The following is a 21,913-nucleotide window of genomic DNA, read 5'->3' as shown; positions in this document are numbered from 1 at the left end:
TTCCCGCCGGTCCCGTTTGGTTCTTTTGCCATCAGAATTATTGTCTAAAGGCAAAGAAAGATGCCCAGTGGTTTTACTTTACCAAATGGACCATCCAGGCCTTGCCGTATTGGTCTATTTGATTCACCTTTGCTTTTATTGTTTATTTTATTTTATTTTCAGTTGCTAAACACGGGACAGACATGATTGGGGGGAAAGAAAAGGGAGAAAGAAAGAGAGGTAGGGAAAGAAAAACAGCGGGGAAGAGGAACGGTGATAAACGGCAAAAAACAAAAACCAACAAAACAAACAGACAAAAAATACATATATCAATCACCTGGATCACCTGTTGAGAAAGAAAAAAGAGAAAACAAGCAAAAAAAGAGAGCAATACAATAAACAACATCATCGAGATAATCTATGTAAATATAACAGTAAATACTAAATACTGAATATTATTGTGCAGCACGTAAGATCGACAGCGCACAGTGTGCTTTGAGGTAGGAGCCAAAAGGGTGTAGTTTGTGTCTGTGAGCACCCGTGTGTACACCTGTGAGCATGAGCGCGCTTGTATTTAAAACGTTCCTTCACGTAATGATCTGCTAGAGGGTGTGGGGAGCCATAGCCCCGTCCTCCAGGGCATGAAACAGGTATGGAGGAGATTCAGGCTCCAGACATCCAGAGGCCCTCAGAACACAAGAGACCAAGGAAGACCAACGGAGGGGCAACCGTTTGCTCTGGGCTCCTTTGATCAGCTCCATCACCTAGTGGGGGTGGGGGGTCATAGTTTGGTCCCACCTTCACTCGGGGGATTCCCCAGGAGCATCTTCCTTCCTTGCGTCTTCCTCGTCTTCCTTCCTAGGGCTCAACCCGGGGTTGCGGTCATGGCCTGTTAAGGGCTCTGTTGGCTCTTAGATGATGGTTTCCTCGTGGCTGCATGCAGCAGGGCTAGGGGAGGGTCTGTGCTGAAGGCCCTCCATATATGGCAAAATCTAAAACCTGTCAGTTCAGTAAAGTCAATCTGTATTTGCTGTAATGAATCTCTTTTCAAAGTTGTGTAACAAGGATTTCTGAGTTGCACCTACAGAAGACTAATTTTCCCTTGAGGAAGCCCTGAATATATCAGCATCATGCATCTGCACCTCCTTTTGAGTATGTGCTGTATCTGCTTGAGCATCTTCTTTACACTTACATGAGCAATAAAATCAGGTAAGTAAAACATGAAAATTAATGGAATTGTTTTCTTTTTCTTTCCTTTTTTCTTTTCAATAACCACCCACTAACCAGCATTTTAGTTTTGATATAAAATAAAACTGGTAAAATGGGTGGTTTTGTTATGGTGCACTGTTTTAAAAGAAGATTATAAACTTTGTAAATCACATGTTTTTGTATGCCCCTTCTTGGTTTGTTCATCTTAATAAAATGTGTGTTTGTGGAGATTTTCCATTAAACGAACTCATGAATGTAACCATGAAGTTTAATACTTCATTGTGGAGGAAAGGTGTATTTAAACTGTTTAATAGTTTCAGGATTCCCTTTATAATAAATAGACCTTAATCTGTAACACAGCAGAAAACCTTTCTGCACTATATCATCAGAGGCAGTTTACTGTATTAGGCTTTACAAGAAATCACATGATCTTCAGTGAAAGAGTTTACATCACAGTACAAAAGGAGTGGTCCCTGCTCCACTTTGCTTTATGTGCTCAAAGACATCAACAGTACAGGAAGACCAATTCTACTGCCAACACAGCAGAAACAGGAAACTCACAAACAAAACCTCAAAAAACTGGATGATAGAAAGAAATGTTTGAAACTGACAGATCTCTTTGATAAAGGTATGCTTTTTTTTGTCATTTTTATGCCATTTTTTGTCACTGATGTTTCTGTTATTTGCATGACATGGAAGACTAAAAACCAGAGCTATAGCAGAGTAGCAGAGATTTTGTGTAACAAGAATAATCAGTCTAGTGCTGGGAGAGGCTGCAGCCTCCCAAGACCCCCTGTAGCCGAAAACTAGCTTTACTTTGTTTTCTGGGTCAACTAGCGAGAGACAGAGAGAGGCGTTGAAAGGCTGCTCCAACGGAACTTATTGTTTCGGAGGAAAACACGAACACAGTGTACAGTCGAGTCTTAATAGCTTACTTACAACTGGGCTACACTGCCCATGAGGCTACATTCTTTTAGAGCTATGCCTGTAACACTGCCTATTGCCTTTATATTAAATAATTTTTTTGAACAATAATTTTTAGTAATATTTCTTCACGTCATTATGCGGGCCAAAAGTAGAGGTGACATGGGCCGCGAGATTGAGACACAGGCATTAGAGCCTCTTAATGCGTTTTTTGTTTGGGTTTCCACCGGCGTGGAATTACCAAAAATAGAGAGGGCATAGCTTAACATATGAAACAGGAAAAGACCGCTGTGTAATCCATTTATTTCAACAAAGTAACTGTGTTCTGAATACCACCTTTTTAAACGGTAACTCTAACGGAATACAGTTACTCGTATTTTGTATTTTAAATATATAATGCCGGTACATGTATTCTGTTACTCCCCAACACTGCTTGCGCCCCACCTGTCAGAACACACTTTGAGAACCACTGATCTACAGTGACAAGAGAACAAGGTGATATATATGGCTGGGTATTGTCAATGATTTCCATAACTGATTCGATTCCTGATTTGATTCAGTTTTGAGTCAGTCAGGAATATAATTATAATTATAATATAATTAAGATACTGGCGTCACTGTTGCCAGCCTCATACTGTGACGCCGTGTTAACTTACCGTTTTGCAGGATGATACCGTTTTTTGCTGTTGTGGTATAATACTCTTGGACAAATTATGGTAACACACTGCCTTTTTTACGGTATCCCACTGGCGACAGTGACGCTAGTGAGATTGTCGTTATTACGTAAATTACGTCAACAAAGTAACATCATACTGTGATTAAGAAATTGGTATACTACCGTTTATTCACGCTATGTCACTGTAAGCCCGCTGCAAGGTAATAAACTGCAATATATTTACTAGTAAGTTATCGTTATCATGCATCATCAGTACCAAAAATATCCATCTCTGCTAGAGGATACCGTGTTCCTACAGGCGGTCATTTACTGTTTAACACGTCGTAATTTACCGGGAAACAGTAACATACTGTAAGAGGCTGGAGGGTTCTCAGATGGTTGTTCAAACAATAAAGATATTATGTCGTATCCATATCATAACAGACAACAAATGCTCAAGTGATGAGTTTTCTTAGTTATATTTTGTAGGGTCTTAATCCTACGCTGTGAAGTGCCTTGGCATTCATTTTGTTGGCACCATACAAATAAACTGAATTGAAATGAATAGAGCATCAAGCCCCACACTTCTGCCTTTATATGCACTTTGTCCAAAATACTGGCTCACACCACCAAATCAATGCACAAAGCAGGGTCCATAAGGACATGCATGAGCATGTGTGGTGTGAAGGAACTTGACTGACCTGCACTGAACCCTGACCTTGCTTTGTAGACTGAGTTCATTGATTTGTAGGGTGAGCCAATACACGTTGACAATAAAAGTGTAAGTACCTGAAATAAATTTTAGCAAACGGGTAAAATAAGGAAAAAAAAAAAAATCAAAACTGTTGCACTCAAAAAACCTATTGGACAGAGACAGCATCTTGCAAGATGGCGAGAGAGCTTGTCTTCATTGTTGTTCACCTTGTGTAAATGTCCAGAAACCATGGGCCATGGATCATCTGTGGAGACAAAGGTAACAACACCTTGTTCACTTAAATTATAATAACTATAAATGGCAACAACAGTTACCTAATTTGAAGTTTTCCACTCAAATTCAGTAAGCCGCTGGAGGAAAGTTGTGACATGAGGGTTAATGTGAAGGGTGAAGGGTGAATGTGGGGGCGATCGTGGCTCAAGAGTTGGCAGTTTGTCTTGTAATCGGAAGGTTGCCAGTTCGAGCCCCGGCGACAGGTGTCCTTGGGCAAGACACTTCACCTACCGCCTACTGGTGATGGCCAGAGGGGCCGATGGTGCGATATGGCAGCCTCGCTTCTGTCAGTCTGCCCCAGGGCAGCTGTGGCTACAACTGTAGCTTGCCTCCACCAGTGAGTGAATGAATAGTGGAATTGTAAAGCGCTTTGGGTGCCTAGAAAAGCACTATATAAATGCAATCCATTATTAGTATTATTATTATTATTAACAACCTTTCGCTTCACAGTGGTCCCAGTCTTTCTGCTTGTCCCAACCTTGGAGGTACATTTTGTTCCCTCTTCAGGATTTATCCTTACAAAAAACCTTAAAGCATGCCATAATAAATAGTAACATACAGTAACACTGAGTTGTGATGTGAAAAAAATGACCCACTTAGGGATCATTTATTCATCATCTATCACAATTAGCTAACTGTTCAAACATACCTCTGAATTAGTTCCAATGTTGCACACGCTGACTCCTGGTATTCCAGATTCAATACATAGAATGAACCAAAGAAAACTGACATTGCATCAGCAAAGGTGTTCTCTTTGTCCAGCTCAACAATTACACGGCCCTCTGCACTCACCATCCAGCAGGTGGCGGTTATTAAACTTTGTCCTTAAATGTATAGGGGCAACATGTTGTCATTATGCAACACAAAGTAATTTCAATACTTCACTTCTTCACAGTGTCTAGATAATCATAAAGCAAATAGCTACGTACAGTTAATTATTAATGGCCTTATGTAGCACGTGTTAACATATTATAATTGTACATAATTGGGAATTATTCTGCACATTAAACACACCTAACAAAGAGTCAGCCCAATTAAATTACCAGAGTTCCATCAACTGTATGGTTATTTTGGAGTTTATAGTTTGTGCTGCTGTTAAACTTTAAAGTATTGACTTCAGTATTTCTGCTGTTAGTGTAGTTAGACTACCATGTTGATCAGTAAAATGTAATGTGAAATTTGATATTGTTACTTTGCTGGATTCACTGAGACACATGTCCAACAACCTTGGTTTATAAAGGAAATTACAGAAATGTGAGCTAAATAAACAGAGACTGGATACCTGTCTCCACGAAAAGCTCCTGTGCCAAACAGAAATTGTAATATGGTCTAATCAGCTCTATTTCATAAATGACTTCTTACCAAGCATAATCAGCCTTGGGGTCATTGGCAGGTTGCTCTCTGCTTCAAGGGACATCCTGGTAGATGTTTCCTGCCAGATGTTTCCTGCCAGATAAAAGACCAAGACATTTTATGTAACAAAAAAAAAAACAGGACAGCAAGCAACAGCATTAAACCTAGAGCTGTATGAAAGAAGCTTACCTCTGCTAAGACAAAGAGTGAGTCTTTGTTTTCCTTGTAATACTTCATCATGAGAAGTATGGCTGCTGTGCCAACCTTGTTGTTGGTCAAAACTTCCTCACTTTCTATCTGCTGAAGAAGTGTCCTTATACCAAGGTTCCATTTGAGCTTCTGGCTGGAGAAATAGTTAACAATCCTTCTGCCTTTGGTTATGAGGGCCTGACTTAAGCGCTCACTGATATCAATATCTGTGAGTTTGTGAAAGTGGTTCGAAAGACCTTTCCGAGTAAACAAGAACGGTCACTGCTCCTGAATTTCAGCTACTGAAAGTGAGGGACAACTGTTAATAAGCTGCCGCTGAGAAATATATGTGAGGCACATGAAGTCATCCACATCAGGTCTCTCCACAGCTCCAGGCCCTTGTGAATTAAAAATTGTTAACAGGATGTGTTTCTTTTCCTCTAAAGAAGCTGGCGTTTCCCCCTCAGGAAGTTCAACTGGCTGCCAATTAATACAACCATAGCTACCAACAAGGCATCTAACTTTTTTAGGTGAAGTTGCATTACTGTTGGGACTGCAGTCTTCCTCATTCCTGGTTCTCTTTGTTTGACGAAGTCTATGTGTTTTATTATCATGCTCAATTCTAGATTTGAGCTGGAGTAATGGTTTTACATAGTGGTGGATGTGGAGGAGGAGGAGGGGTGAGGTGGATGGCTTGATGTTTCAGCTGATGCAGCAGGGCAAAGCTCCAGAGTAATGGTGTCATTCAGGTTCTCTGGTCTGTTGCCATCTAAAAAAAAAGAGAGATCATTGGAAAAGCTACTTTATATGGCTATTTCAACAAATTATGTCCTCACTAAAAGATGAACGCTGCAATTAGGATTGAGTAGTAACAGAAAGGCAGTTTTGGGGACCTTGTCTGAAGATGAAAAGAATCAATACCAGGACTGCAAAAGAACTACAAACCCAAGGTCTTGCACTGAAAAGTTGAAAAATACATTGAAAAATACACTATATTTTACAGTTTGTCACAATTTCCACCCTTAGTCCTACCACTACCAATGTTAGCCCTGTGACAGACTGGCAACCTGTCCAGGGTGTACCCCGCCTCTCGCCCTATGACAGCTGGGATAGGCTCCAGCACCCCCCACGACCCTGAAAAGGATAAACGGAAGCGAATGGATGGATGGATGGATGGAGTATTGTCAATAGGGACCAATTCACAGTTTTTACATGATCAAAATTATTCACAAAAGGCTTCAATAAACAGAAAATGTGTGCCAACAAAAAGCACAGTAAAGCAGTGCCCAAAAATGAAAATATATTTGAGCTCGACGCTTAAATGGGTTTAGCCTGACTTAGTCAGCACCCCGCACCGTACAGGTAGTACAAGCACACTGAAAACACTGACACTAACAGCTTTAAGCAGTTGGGCGCAACCTCGGTAGTCCACCGATTCACCTGTTGCAAACGTCCAAGTTTCTATCAAGTCTCATTAATCCATCGGCATCTATTAACTAACTAGTCTTTTGAGTCTCCACATTCATAGCTATTGACATTTTGTCTTAGCATTTGAATGAAAATAACCTGGCAGGGTAGCTTAAAAGTCAAAACAAACAGTAATAAGAACGCATTTTTGACTTCTCTCGAATAAGTGAAAAAACAGTTACCTTCAGACTGATTAGCTGGTGTCAATCCAACTTTAATGTGTCCCATGTCAGTCAGTTTTAGGGAAAAAGTGTTAAGTTTAGATGTTTCATTTACATTTGAGATACTCCCACATGGATGAGAAATTTGGAGTCTAGCAGAGTTGTCATGAATAGCATACAATCTTCAGATATAATCCAATCAACCGTGCATTTAACCTGATTGAACTCCATCCAGTTACCTCTGACTACTTCAGTTGCACATGTTAATGGTCCGTAAATTGTGTCTGTTGTTCTTTCACCATCTCATCATCACTCTGTGCTGCAGTGAACTGTCTGTGGCACAGAATAGTTGATGGTCATGTTGTTCTCCTGCTTTGCAGCTTTGTTTGAGTCTGAATTGCATCTCAAACGTGCAAAACTAAGAAAAGCAGATCAATATTTTCTTCTTGTTGTTATTTAATGGAGGTTGGCAACCAGTGAAAGGATTAACCACCTCGATCAATATTTTCTATCCCCCATTGTTGTTTTGAAAGTGAATACCTGACGTGTGCGTCATACGTCACGTTGTACGTCAGGTGAAGGTGTGGTGTGGGCTATCGCTCTCCCATTGAGATGTGTAACAAGTGCTACACACACCTGTCGCATAAAAATGCTTTAAAAACATAACAATCACTTTTAAAACACAACCCAACGCGTTAAACATGAACAAACATAAACACCCGTGTTACATTATCATGTATATCCAGGACTTCTCTTCTGAACTAAGACGAAGTGGTGCTACAAAGGAATTATTTTTTTAGGAGAGTGCATTTAATAGCAGTCCGGCCTCCCACAAAACGCACCGCTAAAAATACAGTTTCTGCTTGTCTCAGAATTTATTAATTTTGAGAGTGAAGTTGTAGGACTGATGCTGGTTAGTGGTGTAGGTTTCAACTGGCAGGAACAGTTTTGTAGGAATGGGGTCTAAAAGACACGTTGATGGTTTGGAGGAAGTAATTACTGAAGTTAACTCAGAAAGATCAGTTGGAGAAAAAGACTAAATAAATATCAATGGTACTGAAAGTAGTTGTAGATAATGTTGCCAATTGCCAATTTGTCCACCCCAGCTGGAAAACTGAAAAACCAGTTGTTATCTATCATCCACCTTACTCAGAGTTTCTGTCTGATTTCTCAGACTTTTTATCCGATTTAGTGCTCAGCTCAGATAAAATAATTAATGTGGGTGATTTTAACATCCATGTCGATGCTAAAAATGGCAGCCTCAACACAGCATTTAATCTGTTATTAGACTCAATTGGCTTGAGCCTAATAACAACCCACCCACCACTTTAATCACACTCTAGATCTTGTTTTAACATATGGCATAGAAACTGAACATTTAGCAGTTTTTCCTGAAAACCCTCTCTTGTCTGATCATTTCCTGATAACATTTAAATTTACAATAACTGATTACACAGCAGTGGAGAGTAGACTTTATCACAGTAGATGTCTTTCTGAAAGCACTGTAACTTAGCTTAAGAATATAAAACTAAGGCCTCAAATCAGAAGTACCTGACTCCATGGTATAATTCTCAAACACGTAGCCTAAAGCAATAACTCGTAAGCTGGAGAGGAAATGGCGTGTCACAAATAGAAGATGATCATTTAGCCTGGAGAAATAGTTTGTTGCTTTATAAGAAAGCCCTCCGCAAAGCCAGAACATCTTACTATTCATCACTGATTGAAGAAAATAAGAACAACCCCAGGTTTCTCTTCAGCACTGTAGCCAGGCTGACAAAAAGTCAGAGCTCTACTGAGCCAACAATCCCTTTAACGTTAACTAGTAATGACTTCATGAACTTCTTCACAAATAAAATTTTAACCATTAGAGAATAAATTACTCCAAATCATCTCACAAATGTAAAATTATCTACAACTACTTTCAGTACCACTGATATTTATTTAGTCTTTTTCTCCAACTGATCTTTCTGAGTTAACTTCAGTAATTACTTCCTCCAAACCATCAACGTGTCTTTTAGACCCCATTCCTACAAAACTGTTCCTGCCATTAATTAATGCTTCAATCTTAAATATGATCAACCTGTTAGATTTGTATTGTGATTGTCATTTATGCTTAGAAATATTTACTCATATATGCTTAGAGGTGTATAATCGATTGTGTAGTGATAGGAGGTTTGATCCTTAATAGTCTGCAACGGCATTGTGTGCATTCCGGAGTGTTCTGGTTTTCACACCCACACTCTGGGAGCATGGGAGAGGTTGTACCTTGTCTTATTGCTTTATGGTAGGATAAACGTATCTATATCTGTTTTAGTCTAAGTGCCTTTTGTTTAGATGGACGGCTCTGGGGAGTCTTCCTGGGGTCACAGTTTGACCCCCACACACGGATACACAGATACACACACACACACACACACACACACACGGTATTCTTCGTTCACATGTATACCTATATAAGAGGTCATATGTTAATGACCCTATGCATATTCATGTAACCACAATAAAAGGAGTGCTATGGGGAACCTGGCTGAGAGTCTGACGGAGGTCAAGTGGGTGGAACGACACTTGGCTCCAGGCAGGTCTCCCTCATGCATGAGTACTACAAGGAACTTTGCCTACTTGTGTCTTGTTTTTGCTGTGTAGCAAATTGTCCTGAACGTTCCAGCGAATAGGTTTATGTTACAAACCTATCACAACCTATCTCTAATAATCGGCTATGTACCACAGACCTTCAAGCTGGCAGTAGTTAAACCTTTATTTAAAAAAACATCTCTAGACCCAGCTGTCTTAGCTAATTATAGGCCAATCTCCAACCTTCCTTTCATATCAAACATCCTTGAAAGAGTAGTTGTCAAACAGCTAACAGATCATCTGCAGAGGAATGGCTTATTTGAAGAGTTTCAGTCAGGTTTCAGAGCTCATCACAGCACAGAAACAGCTTTAGTGAAGGTTACAAATGATCTTCTTATGGCCTCTGAGAGTGGACTCCTCTCTGTGCTTGTCCTGCTAGACCTTAGTGCGTTCGATAGTATTGATCATGACATTTTATTACAGCGATTAGAACATGCTGTAGGTATTACAGGTACTGTGCTGCAGTGGTTTGTATCATATCTATCTAATAGACTCCAATTTGTGCATGCAAATGCAGAGTCCTCTTCACACACCAAGGTTAATTATGGTGTTCCACAGGGTTCAGTGCTAGGGCCAATTCTGTTTACATTATACATGCTTCCCTTAGGCAGTATCATTAGAAGACATAGCATACATTTTTGCTGCTATGCTGATGACACCCCACTCTATGTATCCATGAAGCCAGATAACACACACCAATTAGTTAAAGTACAGGAATGTTAAAGACATAAAGACCTGGATGGCCTCTAACTTTCTGCTTCTTAATTCAGATAAAACTGAGGTCATTGTACTCAGCCCTGAAAATCTTAGAAATCTGATATCTAACCAGATTCTTACTCCAGATGGCATTACCTTGGCCTCCAGTGAGGAACCATAGAGTCATTTTTGACCATGTGGGAAATAAGGAGCTTAAATGGCAATATATGAAGTATTATGAACCCCAATTAAGTGTTATGTTTCAGTAGTATTATACCAAATGAAGTACTAATCTTAGGAGGAGTGTTTTGTTTGTGACTGTCTGTGTGTCTCCACAGTCAGAACAGGATGTACTCAGGGTGGGTCTCCACTGTCAGAACAGGATGTACTCAGGGTGGGTCTCCACTGTCAGAACAGGATGTACTCAGGGTGGGTCTCCAGAACAGGAAGAATTCAGGATGTGCCGCATATGATCATGAGTGAAAGATAGTTGAGACGTTTTCAGTGTTATAAAAGATGGCTAAAGTAAGAAGTGAATCTGACTGTCACTAACGGTAACTGATGCAAGTTATATTATGTGCTTACGCAGACAGGGCGTGGACAGCCCTTTAAATAGTGAAGCCTGTGCATTTCCTCTTTGACATCTACCAGACTGCCCTTTGGGGGGTGTCGTGTGAATTTCCCGCATATATGTGTTTAATAATAAATAATTGTTTTTGACTGGACCTGCTCTGAGTATTGGTTATTTATTCTCAGCACATCAAAAAAGAATCGGGACAACCAGGATATGTCCTTCAATGCACATAACAAATATCTAGGACTACTTTTTTCCATTTGCACAACATCTCTAAAAATAGAACCATCCTGTCTCAGAGTGATGCTGAAAAACTCGTTCATGCATTTATTACTTCTAGGCTGGACTACTGTAATTCATTATTATCAGGAAGTCCTAAAAACTCCCTGAAAAGCCTTCAGTTAATCCAAAATGCTGCAGCAAGAGTACTGGCAAGGACTACAAAGAGTATATTTTATTAGAGTATATTTCTCCTGTATTGGCTTCCCTTCATTGGCTCCCTGTTAAATCCAAAATTGAATTCAAAATCCTGCTCCTCACATACAAGGTCTTAAATAATCAGGCCTCATCTTATCTCAATGATCTTGTAGTACCATATCACCCTATTAGAGCACTTCACTCTCGCACTGCAGGCTTACTTGTCATTCCGAGAGTATTTAGGCCACCTCCTCCAAAGGGTCTTGGTGTGTTTATTTTGGTCTGCACCCGAGTGTAATTACATTGTTCACATCTACACAAGCAAAGCGCATCAAGAGGGAAGGCAAACCAGAGTTTGTTTGGAAACAACTGAAAACAATTCTCTATCAACATCATGTTCAGCCTGATAGAAGTGATAATAGCCAACGTTATGCACAATATGATGGGAGGACCTTAAGTGGCTTTAAAATAATTTTTCAATACTAATTTTGTTGCCTTGTGCTGCTCCTACAGTTGCAGGAAGGAAGAAACTAAATATATGAGCAGCTCAACACAGAGAAACCCAACTCTGGTTATGAAAAAATGGACAACAGCAAAAGTGAATCTGCTGAGACATCTACTAACACAAGTAAGTAAAAGAAATACTTAGGTATAGAAAATGCAATACAGATAAGTTTTTTTCCCCCAAAAGTGTGAATGTATGACCTCTGGGCAAATTCATATTATACTCTATAAGTATTCACAAACCCCCAGTTTAGTGCTTTGGAGTTTCCCCAAAGAGTGAGAGGGCAACTCTACGGCACTTTAAAGCACAGAGGGCAAGGCTTGGACTGTTGTCCATGATTAGATGCCAAATAATCGTTCAGCGTATCCATCCATCTTCAGGTATTTTGGCAGGATCCTGAAAGGGGTTCCACACACTCCATAGTTCTCCTGGGAGACTTCAACACTCATCTGGGTGATGATTGAGATACCTGAAGTGAGATAATTGGAAACAAGGAGGTTCTGCAAAAAAGGAGAAAGAGTTAGAACTGGAAGCGGATGAGTCTTCAGGGAATTGAGTTCATTCCAACTACATTTGCTTGTCTTAATTGAGGTCCTGTGGATTGAGGTGGCAAGGGAGTATGTTGAGGACAAGCTTGGTTCTAGAGCTGAGGGAACTGACACAGTGGAGAATGGGATGCCAGGTGTGTTTCCACAGAGTGCTGGTCACAGAGAAGTACAAGGCTGAGGCAGCTTGGAGCAATGGTCAGCCGTGTGCTGGAGTGTCAATGAGGCGAAGAAGCCCATAATTCCACCTAAGGAAGAGAATAGACAAAAATGTTTAGTCTGCCCTGGATCCTGACAGGGGTGGCCATAATAGAAACCATGTTTGAGCACAAGGTGGCTGTTAGGGCCCTAGCAGGGCCTCCTTTGAAATTACCCTTGAATTTTTTTTTTAAAGAGATTCTAAAACAGGGTTTGGGAACTCCAGGCCTTAAGGGCTGGTGTCCTGCAGGTTTTAGATATCACCCTGGGTCAACACACCTGAAACAAATGATTAGTTCATTAGCAGGCCTCTGGAGAACTTTAGCTGTGTCCCAATTCAGGGAGTGCGCATTTGTAGACCAATTACTTCACAGCGACGCGACAAAGGGTGTCCCAGTTCAAAAGTGTACTCCAAATGTGGTCCCTGAATTGGGACGCAGCTTTCAAGACATGTTGAGGAAGTAATTTAGCCACTTAAGTCAGCTGTGTTGGATCAAGGGCACATCTAAAATGTGCAGGACACCTGAGGCCTGGAGTTCCCCAACCCTGTTCTAGAAGAACTGAGTTTGTTTAAAGAAGAGTGTAACTAATAAATTGTATTGCTGCAGCTCAGGTGGTAGAGTAGGTCAGCTACTAACCGTTGGTTCGATCCCAGGCTCCTCCAGTCTGCATGCCAAATATCCTTGGGCAAGATACTAACCCCATGTTGCTCTCCGATGCATCCATCAGGGTGTGAATGTGTATAAATGTTAGATATTAAGCACTTAACAACCTAAATGTGCTTGTGGGAATGGGTGTAATTGGGTGAATGAATTAGTTGTATAAATTGCTTTGAGTGCTCAGATAGAGTAGAAAAGCACTATCCAAGAACCAGTCCATTTACCAATAGTAGGCATTTTTTCTTAATTTAATTTTCCTCACACAAGCATCCAGCCTCTGCCATATTGATCTCAACTAACAAAAATATGTGGTCAGTATACCAGCTAATGTAGACCATTTATTTTATTTTGTTACATTTGCTACATCAGAAGAAAAAAGTCAGAACTTTACTTCATTTTTCACTCCCTTTGTGTCCTGTTTTTGTTTCCACTCCACATCACACCACAGTATGTATAAGCTTGGTAAAAGCTAAATGTAAAACTAGCAGAGTATAAAAAATGACTTGAGTAATCTAACATTTTGCACTCACTAGTAGTTTAGCACATTTCTTTAATGCTGCTGTTGATTCAAAGTTGCATTTCAGTATTTAACTGGTAGATGTTTTTCATTCCATTGCATATTTTGGGATGGGATTCTATCATTTGTAAAGGCGCAGTCACACTGAATGTCTCCTAACAGCTACATATTTGCATTTAACATGATGACACATTGTATCATGTATGACTGAATATGCATGAGACTGTAAATAACTAATTGTTTTTATCACATTGTTTTTTTACAGTCACACCTCATTGCATTTGGTTTTAGAATTAAATTAACTAAAAACAAGACACAATCAACAAAGAAAAAATAGATATAATTTACAGAAAGTATTATTATTATTATTATTATTATTATTATTATTATTATTATTATTATCTTAACACCTTTTAGAGATGCCAAGGTATTGTACTTTTCTTTTCTTAATTTTGCTAATTTACTATCCAAGTTTACCTAGATTAGCAATTTAGGTTGTATAGTAAGACACCACAGATTAGTAAGCAGTTAACTTAAATTACATGCTCACTGTGGGACTATGGAATTTAACACTTTGCACATGATAACACTGAACAAAACTCATAAGATTTCTGTTCAAATTTACAGAAAAAAGGTCAGATAGTAAGGTACTAAAGATCCACAATAACACAACACCCCAAAATATTTTAAAAAATGGTTATAAATAACAAGATTCTCTATATCCACAGAGACATCCCTGGAGCTCTTATTGGAAGACCTATGCTTGGGCCAAGACTACAGAGAGAAGCTGTCACTCAGCAAAATGCTTGAGATTGATGAGAAAGCAGTTTCTGATGAACCTGCCAAGTGTGAACCAGACCTTCCATGGTTTTCTCTAAAGAAACTAATGATGGTTAATTTGACAGCTAGAAATGTGAAATGTACATCAATGTGTAAGCAAAATTTTAATGATAAATCTGGGAGTACAGAATTAGATATTGACAATCTGCTTGATGACCTAAACACAGATGACATGCTAAACCCTCTCGACATAATCACTGCTCTCTTTCTGTGTTCTGATGGTTTTCTACAGCAGGAAATGGCACTAAAAATGTCCATGTGTCAGTTCTCTGTTCCTCTGCTGCTTCCAAACTGTGACACCAATCAGTGCACACTCATGCTGTGGGCCATGAGAGACATTGTTAAAAAGTACAGACCTCAGTCTCTGTCAGAGTCCAAGGGCTTCATTGAAGACAGAATTGTTCTCTCTGAACTTCCAATGATCTCTTTTGTCAGACTGGGTGAGTGCTCCTTGTCCAAGTCAGAGATTCTCAATAAACTTCTGAGCAATTCTCAACAGTACCATGACACCTTTGTTCACCACAACATGGAGTGTGGTGACACTCCAAGAAGAATATCAAATGGACTGATTGAAATTGCTTGGTATCTTCCATGTGGAAACAAAAACATTGATATTCTCAGTGAGCCAGTGGCTGTAGCTAACCTTCGTGGGGACATTGCTTCATTTGTAACACAGTATTCTTTTTTGTGTCAGACATCTGCAGCAGTTTTTCTGATCTTTGACCATTTGGACTGTGAAAGCAGTTTACTTAACAGTCACAGGGGACAGATCTTCCTGGTTGGCAACTATGAAAGTAAGCGCTTCAACTCAGAAGCATTACAAAAAATAGCAAAAGAGTTGGGCTTGACTAACAACAACATCATTATCAAGACAAAAAAAAAAATGACGCAGACTTTATCCAGCTATTGAGGGAAAAGGTCAGAGATGTAGTTGAGAACTCAGAGATGAAGATGTCAATAGAGCAGATGGCAGAAATTGCCCGTGATCTGGGAATCCTGGTTGATGAAGACTTTCAAGAGTGCCAAAATGCAAAGAAAAATGCAGAAGCCATCACTGGAGAAATACAAGACATCCTGAAATACAAAGAAGATCAGCTTCCACGACAAGGTGAAATATGGAAAGAACTGACCTGCTTAGAGACAGAGGAATATCGACTTCGAAAGATTGGGTCTAAGAATGTAGAAGACTACAAAAGTCATCTTCGGATACAGAAGCACGAACTCCGGAAAAAGCAGAACTCTTATGACATGTCCACAGCTATGATATACATCATCAATGCAATATCATGCCCGAGGACAGAGAGGTCTTATTTTCTGAAATGGATGCGGATGAACCTTGACAAGGTGTCCTGTATAAAGCTCTCTAAACTTAAGGAGAAATATAAAGAAAAATGCAAGAACTCTGAGAACAAAGAGGAGATCAAGGAAATTGACCAACAAATTTCCAGCAGCTCACTGGGGACTGAACACTTCTTCCGTGAAATGGGTCAGATCTATGAAGCCTCACTGTCCCTTCCACAAACAGATCCAGCACGTCAACAGCTGCAGCATCTGCCCAAACTCTGTGCAGAGTTGTTGCTTGATGGATTTCCTCTTGAGCTTGTAGATGGAGATGCATCGCATATCCCTCTCAGATGGGTGAGTGATGTTCTCTCTGAGCTCAGTGACTTGGTGTCTCCAAACGGAAAGATACGTGTAGTCACAGTTCTTGGAGTTCAGGGCACAGGAAAGTCAACTCTCCTTAACACCATGTTTGGAGTGCAGTTTGCAGTCAGCAGTGGTCGATGTACTCGAGGTGCCTTTATGTTGCTCATCAAAATCAACGAAGACATGAAAAAAGTCCTAAACTGTGACTTCATGCTGATCATTGACACTGAGGGCTTAAAGTCACCAGAACTTGCACAACTGGACAACAGCCATGAGCACGACAATGAGCTTGCAACACTTGTTGTAGGGCTGAGTGATGTCACCATTGTTAATATTGCAATGGAGAATTCAACTGAAATGAAGGACATCCTACAAATAGTTGTGCATGCTTTTCTCAGGATGAAGGAGGTGGGCAAAAAGTCTAAATGTGTGTTTGTTCACCAGAATGTGTCCGATGTTTCAGCCCATGAGATGAACTCACGAGACAGGAAACTGCTCCTGGAACAGTTAAATGAGATGACCCAGGCAGCAGCCAGAATGGAAAAGAAAGAGGAGAACAAGAACTTCACTGATGTGATGGAGTACAGTCCAGACACTGGGAACTGGTACATTCCTGGACTCTGGAATGGAAACCCACCAATGGCACCAGTCAGTGTAGGGTACAGTGAGGCTGTATATGAGCTCAAGAAACACATCATCCAACTGCTGGGAAACTATGAGTGTTCAGCTAAGGATATCTTGGATTTCAAAGAGTGGATGACAAGCATGTGGACTGCAGTAAAGCATGAAAACTTCATCTTCAGCTTCAGAAACAGCCTCGTAGCTGATGCATACATGAGACTCTGCACAGAATTCAACAAATGGGAGTGGGAATTCAAAAAAGAAATGTACACCTGGGTAACAAATGCAGAAAGAAGAATTTCCAATTTTGGTAAAGTCGCTGTTGAAACTGACATAAGAGAATTTCTGACTTGTTTGAAAAGTGAAGCCTCCACAGTGCTGTCCAAATGGGAGGCAAAGCTTCAAAAAAATCTGACAGAGTATTTCAAGCAAACAGAGAGTCGTGTAGATTTGGTTGAAAAATACAGAGAGGAATTCTCAAACAGTGCAAAGAGCCTACGAAAAGAAATTGAGAGGTCTGTTAATAGTCAGCTCACAGCAGCAGCAGAAATCAGACAAGGGATGGTGGAACTTGATAAAATCAAAGAGAATTACACAAAAGAGATTGAAAAAGCAGTTTGTGCACTAATTGATGAATGTCGGGAAAAGAATGTCCAAATGGATGAAACGGATCTGGACAAAGAGTTTGACAAAATGTGGAATGAAACGGTGAAGAAATTATCTGTTTCCAAACAAAATGCCACAAATGTCTTCACCAGCGTGACTAACTTCCTGAGAATAAATCTGTCACATAGGGGGAGTCATGCATGTGAGTTGTTAAACCAAAAGAGTCTGCACAACTGTGGAGAAGAGCCCTTCAAATATACAGCTGAAGGACGCTTCAATCGATTTAAACACAAACTGAACAAGATTTTCAGTTTTCAGGATCACATAATGGCCGTTCAGAAACTGTCTGAAGGCATCATATTTCTTTGCACTCAGTTTGTGAGTGAAAAAGTGAAAAGAAAAATGAATTACTCTGACACTTACATCGAGGAGATCCTACACATCATTGATGAGATGCTGCAGAACAATCAAGATATTAACACAGACATTGAGTTTGAAGTTTCTCTAAAACAGCACATCTGTGGATTTGCAGCCAGAGAGTTTCAGAAAATGCACGAAGATTTTATACAAACAAATGATCCCTACAGATGTTTGGAAAAAAACAAGGAAAAGTTTTGTGATGATTTCAAAGATGTGTTCCATAAACGAGACCAGAGTCAGAAGAAGGCAGAAGAATTCACCAACAAATGCTTAAAACCTGCTATTGAAGACTTTATCAATCGTTTCCTGAGACAGGATATCATTGATGAAATGCTGAGATGTGAGGAGTTTAAAACACGAATGTCCTTCCAGTATTCAGTTTTACTGGATTTGCTTTCGCAGGATGAGTTTCAAAACTATGTTGACTATATATGGTCATTTGATACCTATGTATATAAAATGATATGCAATCAAATAGTGAAGCACTTCTCATCTGTATCAACATTTAAGTATGAGAATAAGCATCTCCAGTCATGTATCACAAGCATTCATGAAGCGATCAAGAAGGCCAAAACTGGAAAGACTAATGGTTTGAAGGCATTTATTGAAGATATTTGTAAAGCGCTTGGTAACAAACTGGTCATTTCCCAGGATGCTCTTGGTGCTTTCATGATCTTGAACAACGCTGATCTTGGACAGTTTGATGAATATCTGACAATGTCTGTGCAAGACATGACAAAAAATCTTACAGAGACTTTGAAAAAAACATGCATTGAAGCTAAACTGCAACACCTCCACGTGCTGCCCCAGCTTGAGCTTTCAAGTAAAATAATTGGTTGTGGCAAACAGTGTCCATTCTGCAAAGCTCCTTGTGTTGCAGGAGGGAAATACCATACTGAGCATTTTGCTTCACTGCATCAGCCTCAGGGTCTGAGTAAATACACCTGGAACACAACAACAAAACTTGCCACTGACATATGTTCTTCTCTTGTGACCACTAAAAATTATTTTAATTGCAATGCTACAAAAGGTAAATGTCAGCCTTATAAGAATTACAAGAAATTTTTCCCAAACTGGAAAATCACTCCAGATGTGAGCCCTGAGGCATCAGACTACTGGAAATATGTAATGGCAAAGTACAACAATGAATTTGCCAAAGAATATGAAGTAGAACCTGCTGATATTCCCACAGGTTGGCTTGAGATAACAAAGCAGCAGGCAAAAGAAAGCCTTAAACATTCATTCAACATAAAGTGGGGCTAATAATGCACCAATCCTGTCTCACTTCCCTACTTAATTTGTACACAGGGACACACCTTTCTTAATTTTGTGTTATTTTATCATAAAAAGGTCCAAAATTGCACGTTAGACAAGGTAAAAAAACAAAAATGCGCCTAGATATTTTACCAACACAATTTCCAGTAACACAACCACAGCAGTTTTATATGCAAAAACTGTACTTTGAGTCTATATTCATGTTGATGATCTTTTATCTATATTTATGTAAATGAGATGCAACTATTGGATGAAAAATGCAATGCTGAAAAGAGTTTCTAAAGTGTATTTTAAGAATTTTGCGTGATTTTGTTTGTCTTAAGTAGTTTTCTGAATTGTCAAAACACATTTCTTGAAACCTCCATCCACAGCAAGTAAAATATTATTCACCACAAAACATCTGTTAGACACTACACACTGGTGATTCCACAGTTGACTTTGTCTTCAAAATAATGGCATCTGACTCTAAAATCCAACAGAGAGTGATTGAAGGACCATGTCAATAGTTAGTGCTTCTTGTGTAGTGCTTCATTTGGTTATCTTTCAATTCTAGGAAAGGGAAAATGCACTTAAAAACATATATACCCAGTAAAAATAGAATTGCAATGAACATTACAGTACTTATGGTATGACATACTGTATACCAAATAAACAAAGAAAAAAAACAAAGAAACAGTTACCCGTTTTCTTCTCTAAATGTCCTGATCATGCTGGCCACAGAGAATCTGCTCAAACTGGGTTGGAAACTTTGCACTGCTTACCTCATGTCATCCCATGAACGAGGACATAGTGTACAATAGTTGCATAAGTTTCATCAGTAATGATTGTTGTTGTTGTCCTCCCCTTCGCCCCATCCACCGCCTTTCAAACTCTTCCTCCTCTGCCTTCATCCATTGTAGATGTGCATGTACAACCTTTGCACTCTTAACAGACTTTTATCCTGCCCGATTGGTCAGATGGCATCATTAGAAACATGTGTGTTCATTTGTGAGTTGTGTGTAAAAGATGACAGCTGTGTTGGGGTTGTGTTTTTGCTGTGTTTAGTGACTGAGAATGTGTTTATCAAAAAATACTGGATGATTGGAAGAATGGGTTTAGCCCACTGAGAATTTGGTTTAGAGAATGGAGCTTAGTGTTCTAGGATTTCAGAAAAACTCTAAATCAAACAGGATTTGGGGGGTATTTTCTTTTCTGTTAACATTAACCACAAAATATTTACAATTACATTTTGTGTAAAATTCCTGTCATTCCATTGTATTGTCATAATTGATATGAACTTTTTAAAATTTGTTCTTTACTCTTAAATCTATTTTCTTTTTAAAGTATCTGATGTCAAATAATCAAATGTATTCATTTTTATATTACCATAACTGCATGTGAAACCAAGTTTTAAAAAATAATTAGTTGTGTGACAGTTTTGTTTTATTCCAGTATTTAATGGAGGATATTTACTTGTATCTAAGGTTCATTTGTTATTTGCTGTTTGTGTGGTTGTCGTAGATTTATTTCTTTTGTTCACTGACAAAGCAAAAAATACATAAATAAATTGACAGTCTGGTGACAAATGTCTTTCATGTTATTTTGAATAAAAATCACAACACACAATGTATGAAAAAAATATGGTTTATACAACGATAAACAGAATAAAAGTAACTCACAATCACATATTTAAGTTACACAATTTTTATTTTCCCAAACCACTATTTGTCTTCTGTTGCATTTCTTCCTCTTTTTTTAGTCTAAACAAATGAAGGCGAAGTCTATAGCCCCTTTTCCATTAGTACCTACACGGATCGCCAAGACTCAACTCGGATCGACTGGTTTTCCGTTACAATCCAGTAACATCTAACATGCGTGGTTGTGGTGATAGCAACGTGTTCGAGAAATTCTTTTGTTATAGCAGTTAAAATGATGATTTCACTAAGCAGAGAAATTACTCTGCCAGACAGATATATTGTATTATATATCTGTGGGGTTTATCTATAAAGCCCACAGTGTGGGCTTACTACATAACTGGGGAAACTTTCACAGACATCACTATTCATATTCAGAGCTGAGACCAGGAAGCAGTAAACCCCCCTACCACAACCACCCACCCACCCCCCTATAGATCTGTCTCCTCAGACCATCAAAAAACAACCCAAAGATCAACAAGAAACAATTTAATTTAGTTCAATTCAATTTTTTATACAGCACCAAATCACAACAACAGCTGCCTCGAGGTGGTTTGTATTATCTGTATGTATTACTGTAAGGTAGACCCTACAATAATACATATAGAGAAAAACCCAACAATCATATGACCCCCTATGAGCAAGAACTTTGGCAAAAAGGAAGGAAGGAAAAACTCCCTTTTAACAGGAAAAAAAAAATAGCAGCACCAGGCTCAGAGGGGTGGTGATCTGCTGCAATTGGTTGGGGTGAGAGGAGGAAGATAGGACAAAATACATGCTTTGGAAGAGAGCCAGAGATTAATAACAAGTATGATTCCCTGCAGAGAGGTCCATTAACACAAAGTTTACATTATACAGTTTGTCTGTGAAGGTTCTCGGTCATCCAGGTCATCCTAGTCTAAGGAGCTTGGGAAGAAAAGCATCTGGACTTCTTTAAGTTGCTTGAAGATGACCTCTCATCCGAGAAGCTTCTTCAGTTATAGGGTCAAATGGTGGAGAGTCCCAGATTTAAACCCCGTGGGACTGTCCGCCCAAAGAGGGACAAAGGACCCCCTGATGATCCTCTACGTGAGCCAAGGCGTGAAAACGGGTGTGGGTCACAATCAGGCAGGGTTTCGGGTGAGCTCATTGTGAAACCTAGCCCCACCCTATCATAGGGCTGTG

General features: G+C 39.5%; 1 protein-coding gene across 1 annotated transcript; it reads left to right on the top strand.

The window, feature by feature from the left end:
* The first annotated feature begins 1,664 nt into the window (after window positions 1-1,664).
* LOC100702510 (interferon-induced very large GTPase 1-like) lies at window positions 1,665-20,581 on the top strand. The gene is made up of 3 exons (XM_013267696.3): window positions 1,665-1,816; window positions 11,757-11,871; window positions 14,396-20,581. Exon 3 carries the CDS (start codon window positions 15,453-15,455, stop codon window positions 19,062-19,064), a length of 3,612 nt encoding a protein of 1,203 aa, XP_013123150.2. The 5' UTR covers window positions 1,665-1,816; window positions 11,757-11,871; window positions 14,396-15,452; the 3' UTR covers window positions 19,065-20,581.
* The last annotated feature ends 1,332 nt before the right edge of the window (window positions 20,582-21,913 follow it).

Source organism: Oreochromis niloticus, linkage group LG3, assembly GCF_001858045.2.
Source record: "Oreochromis niloticus isolate F11D_XX linkage group LG3, O_niloticus_UMD_NMBU, whole genome shotgun sequence".
NCBI classification, from domain to species: domain Eukaryota; kingdom Metazoa; phylum Chordata; class Actinopteri; order Cichliformes; family Cichlidae; genus Oreochromis; species Oreochromis niloticus.
Note: the sequence above shows the minus strand (reverse complement) of the source record. Positions and strands in the feature narration are given on the sequence as shown.

Coding starts and splice junctions, on each gene's coding strand:
- LOC100702510 (XM_013267696.3), top strand. CDS start 15,453: ATGAAGATGTCAATAGAGCAGATGGCAGAAATTGCCCGTGATCTGGGA.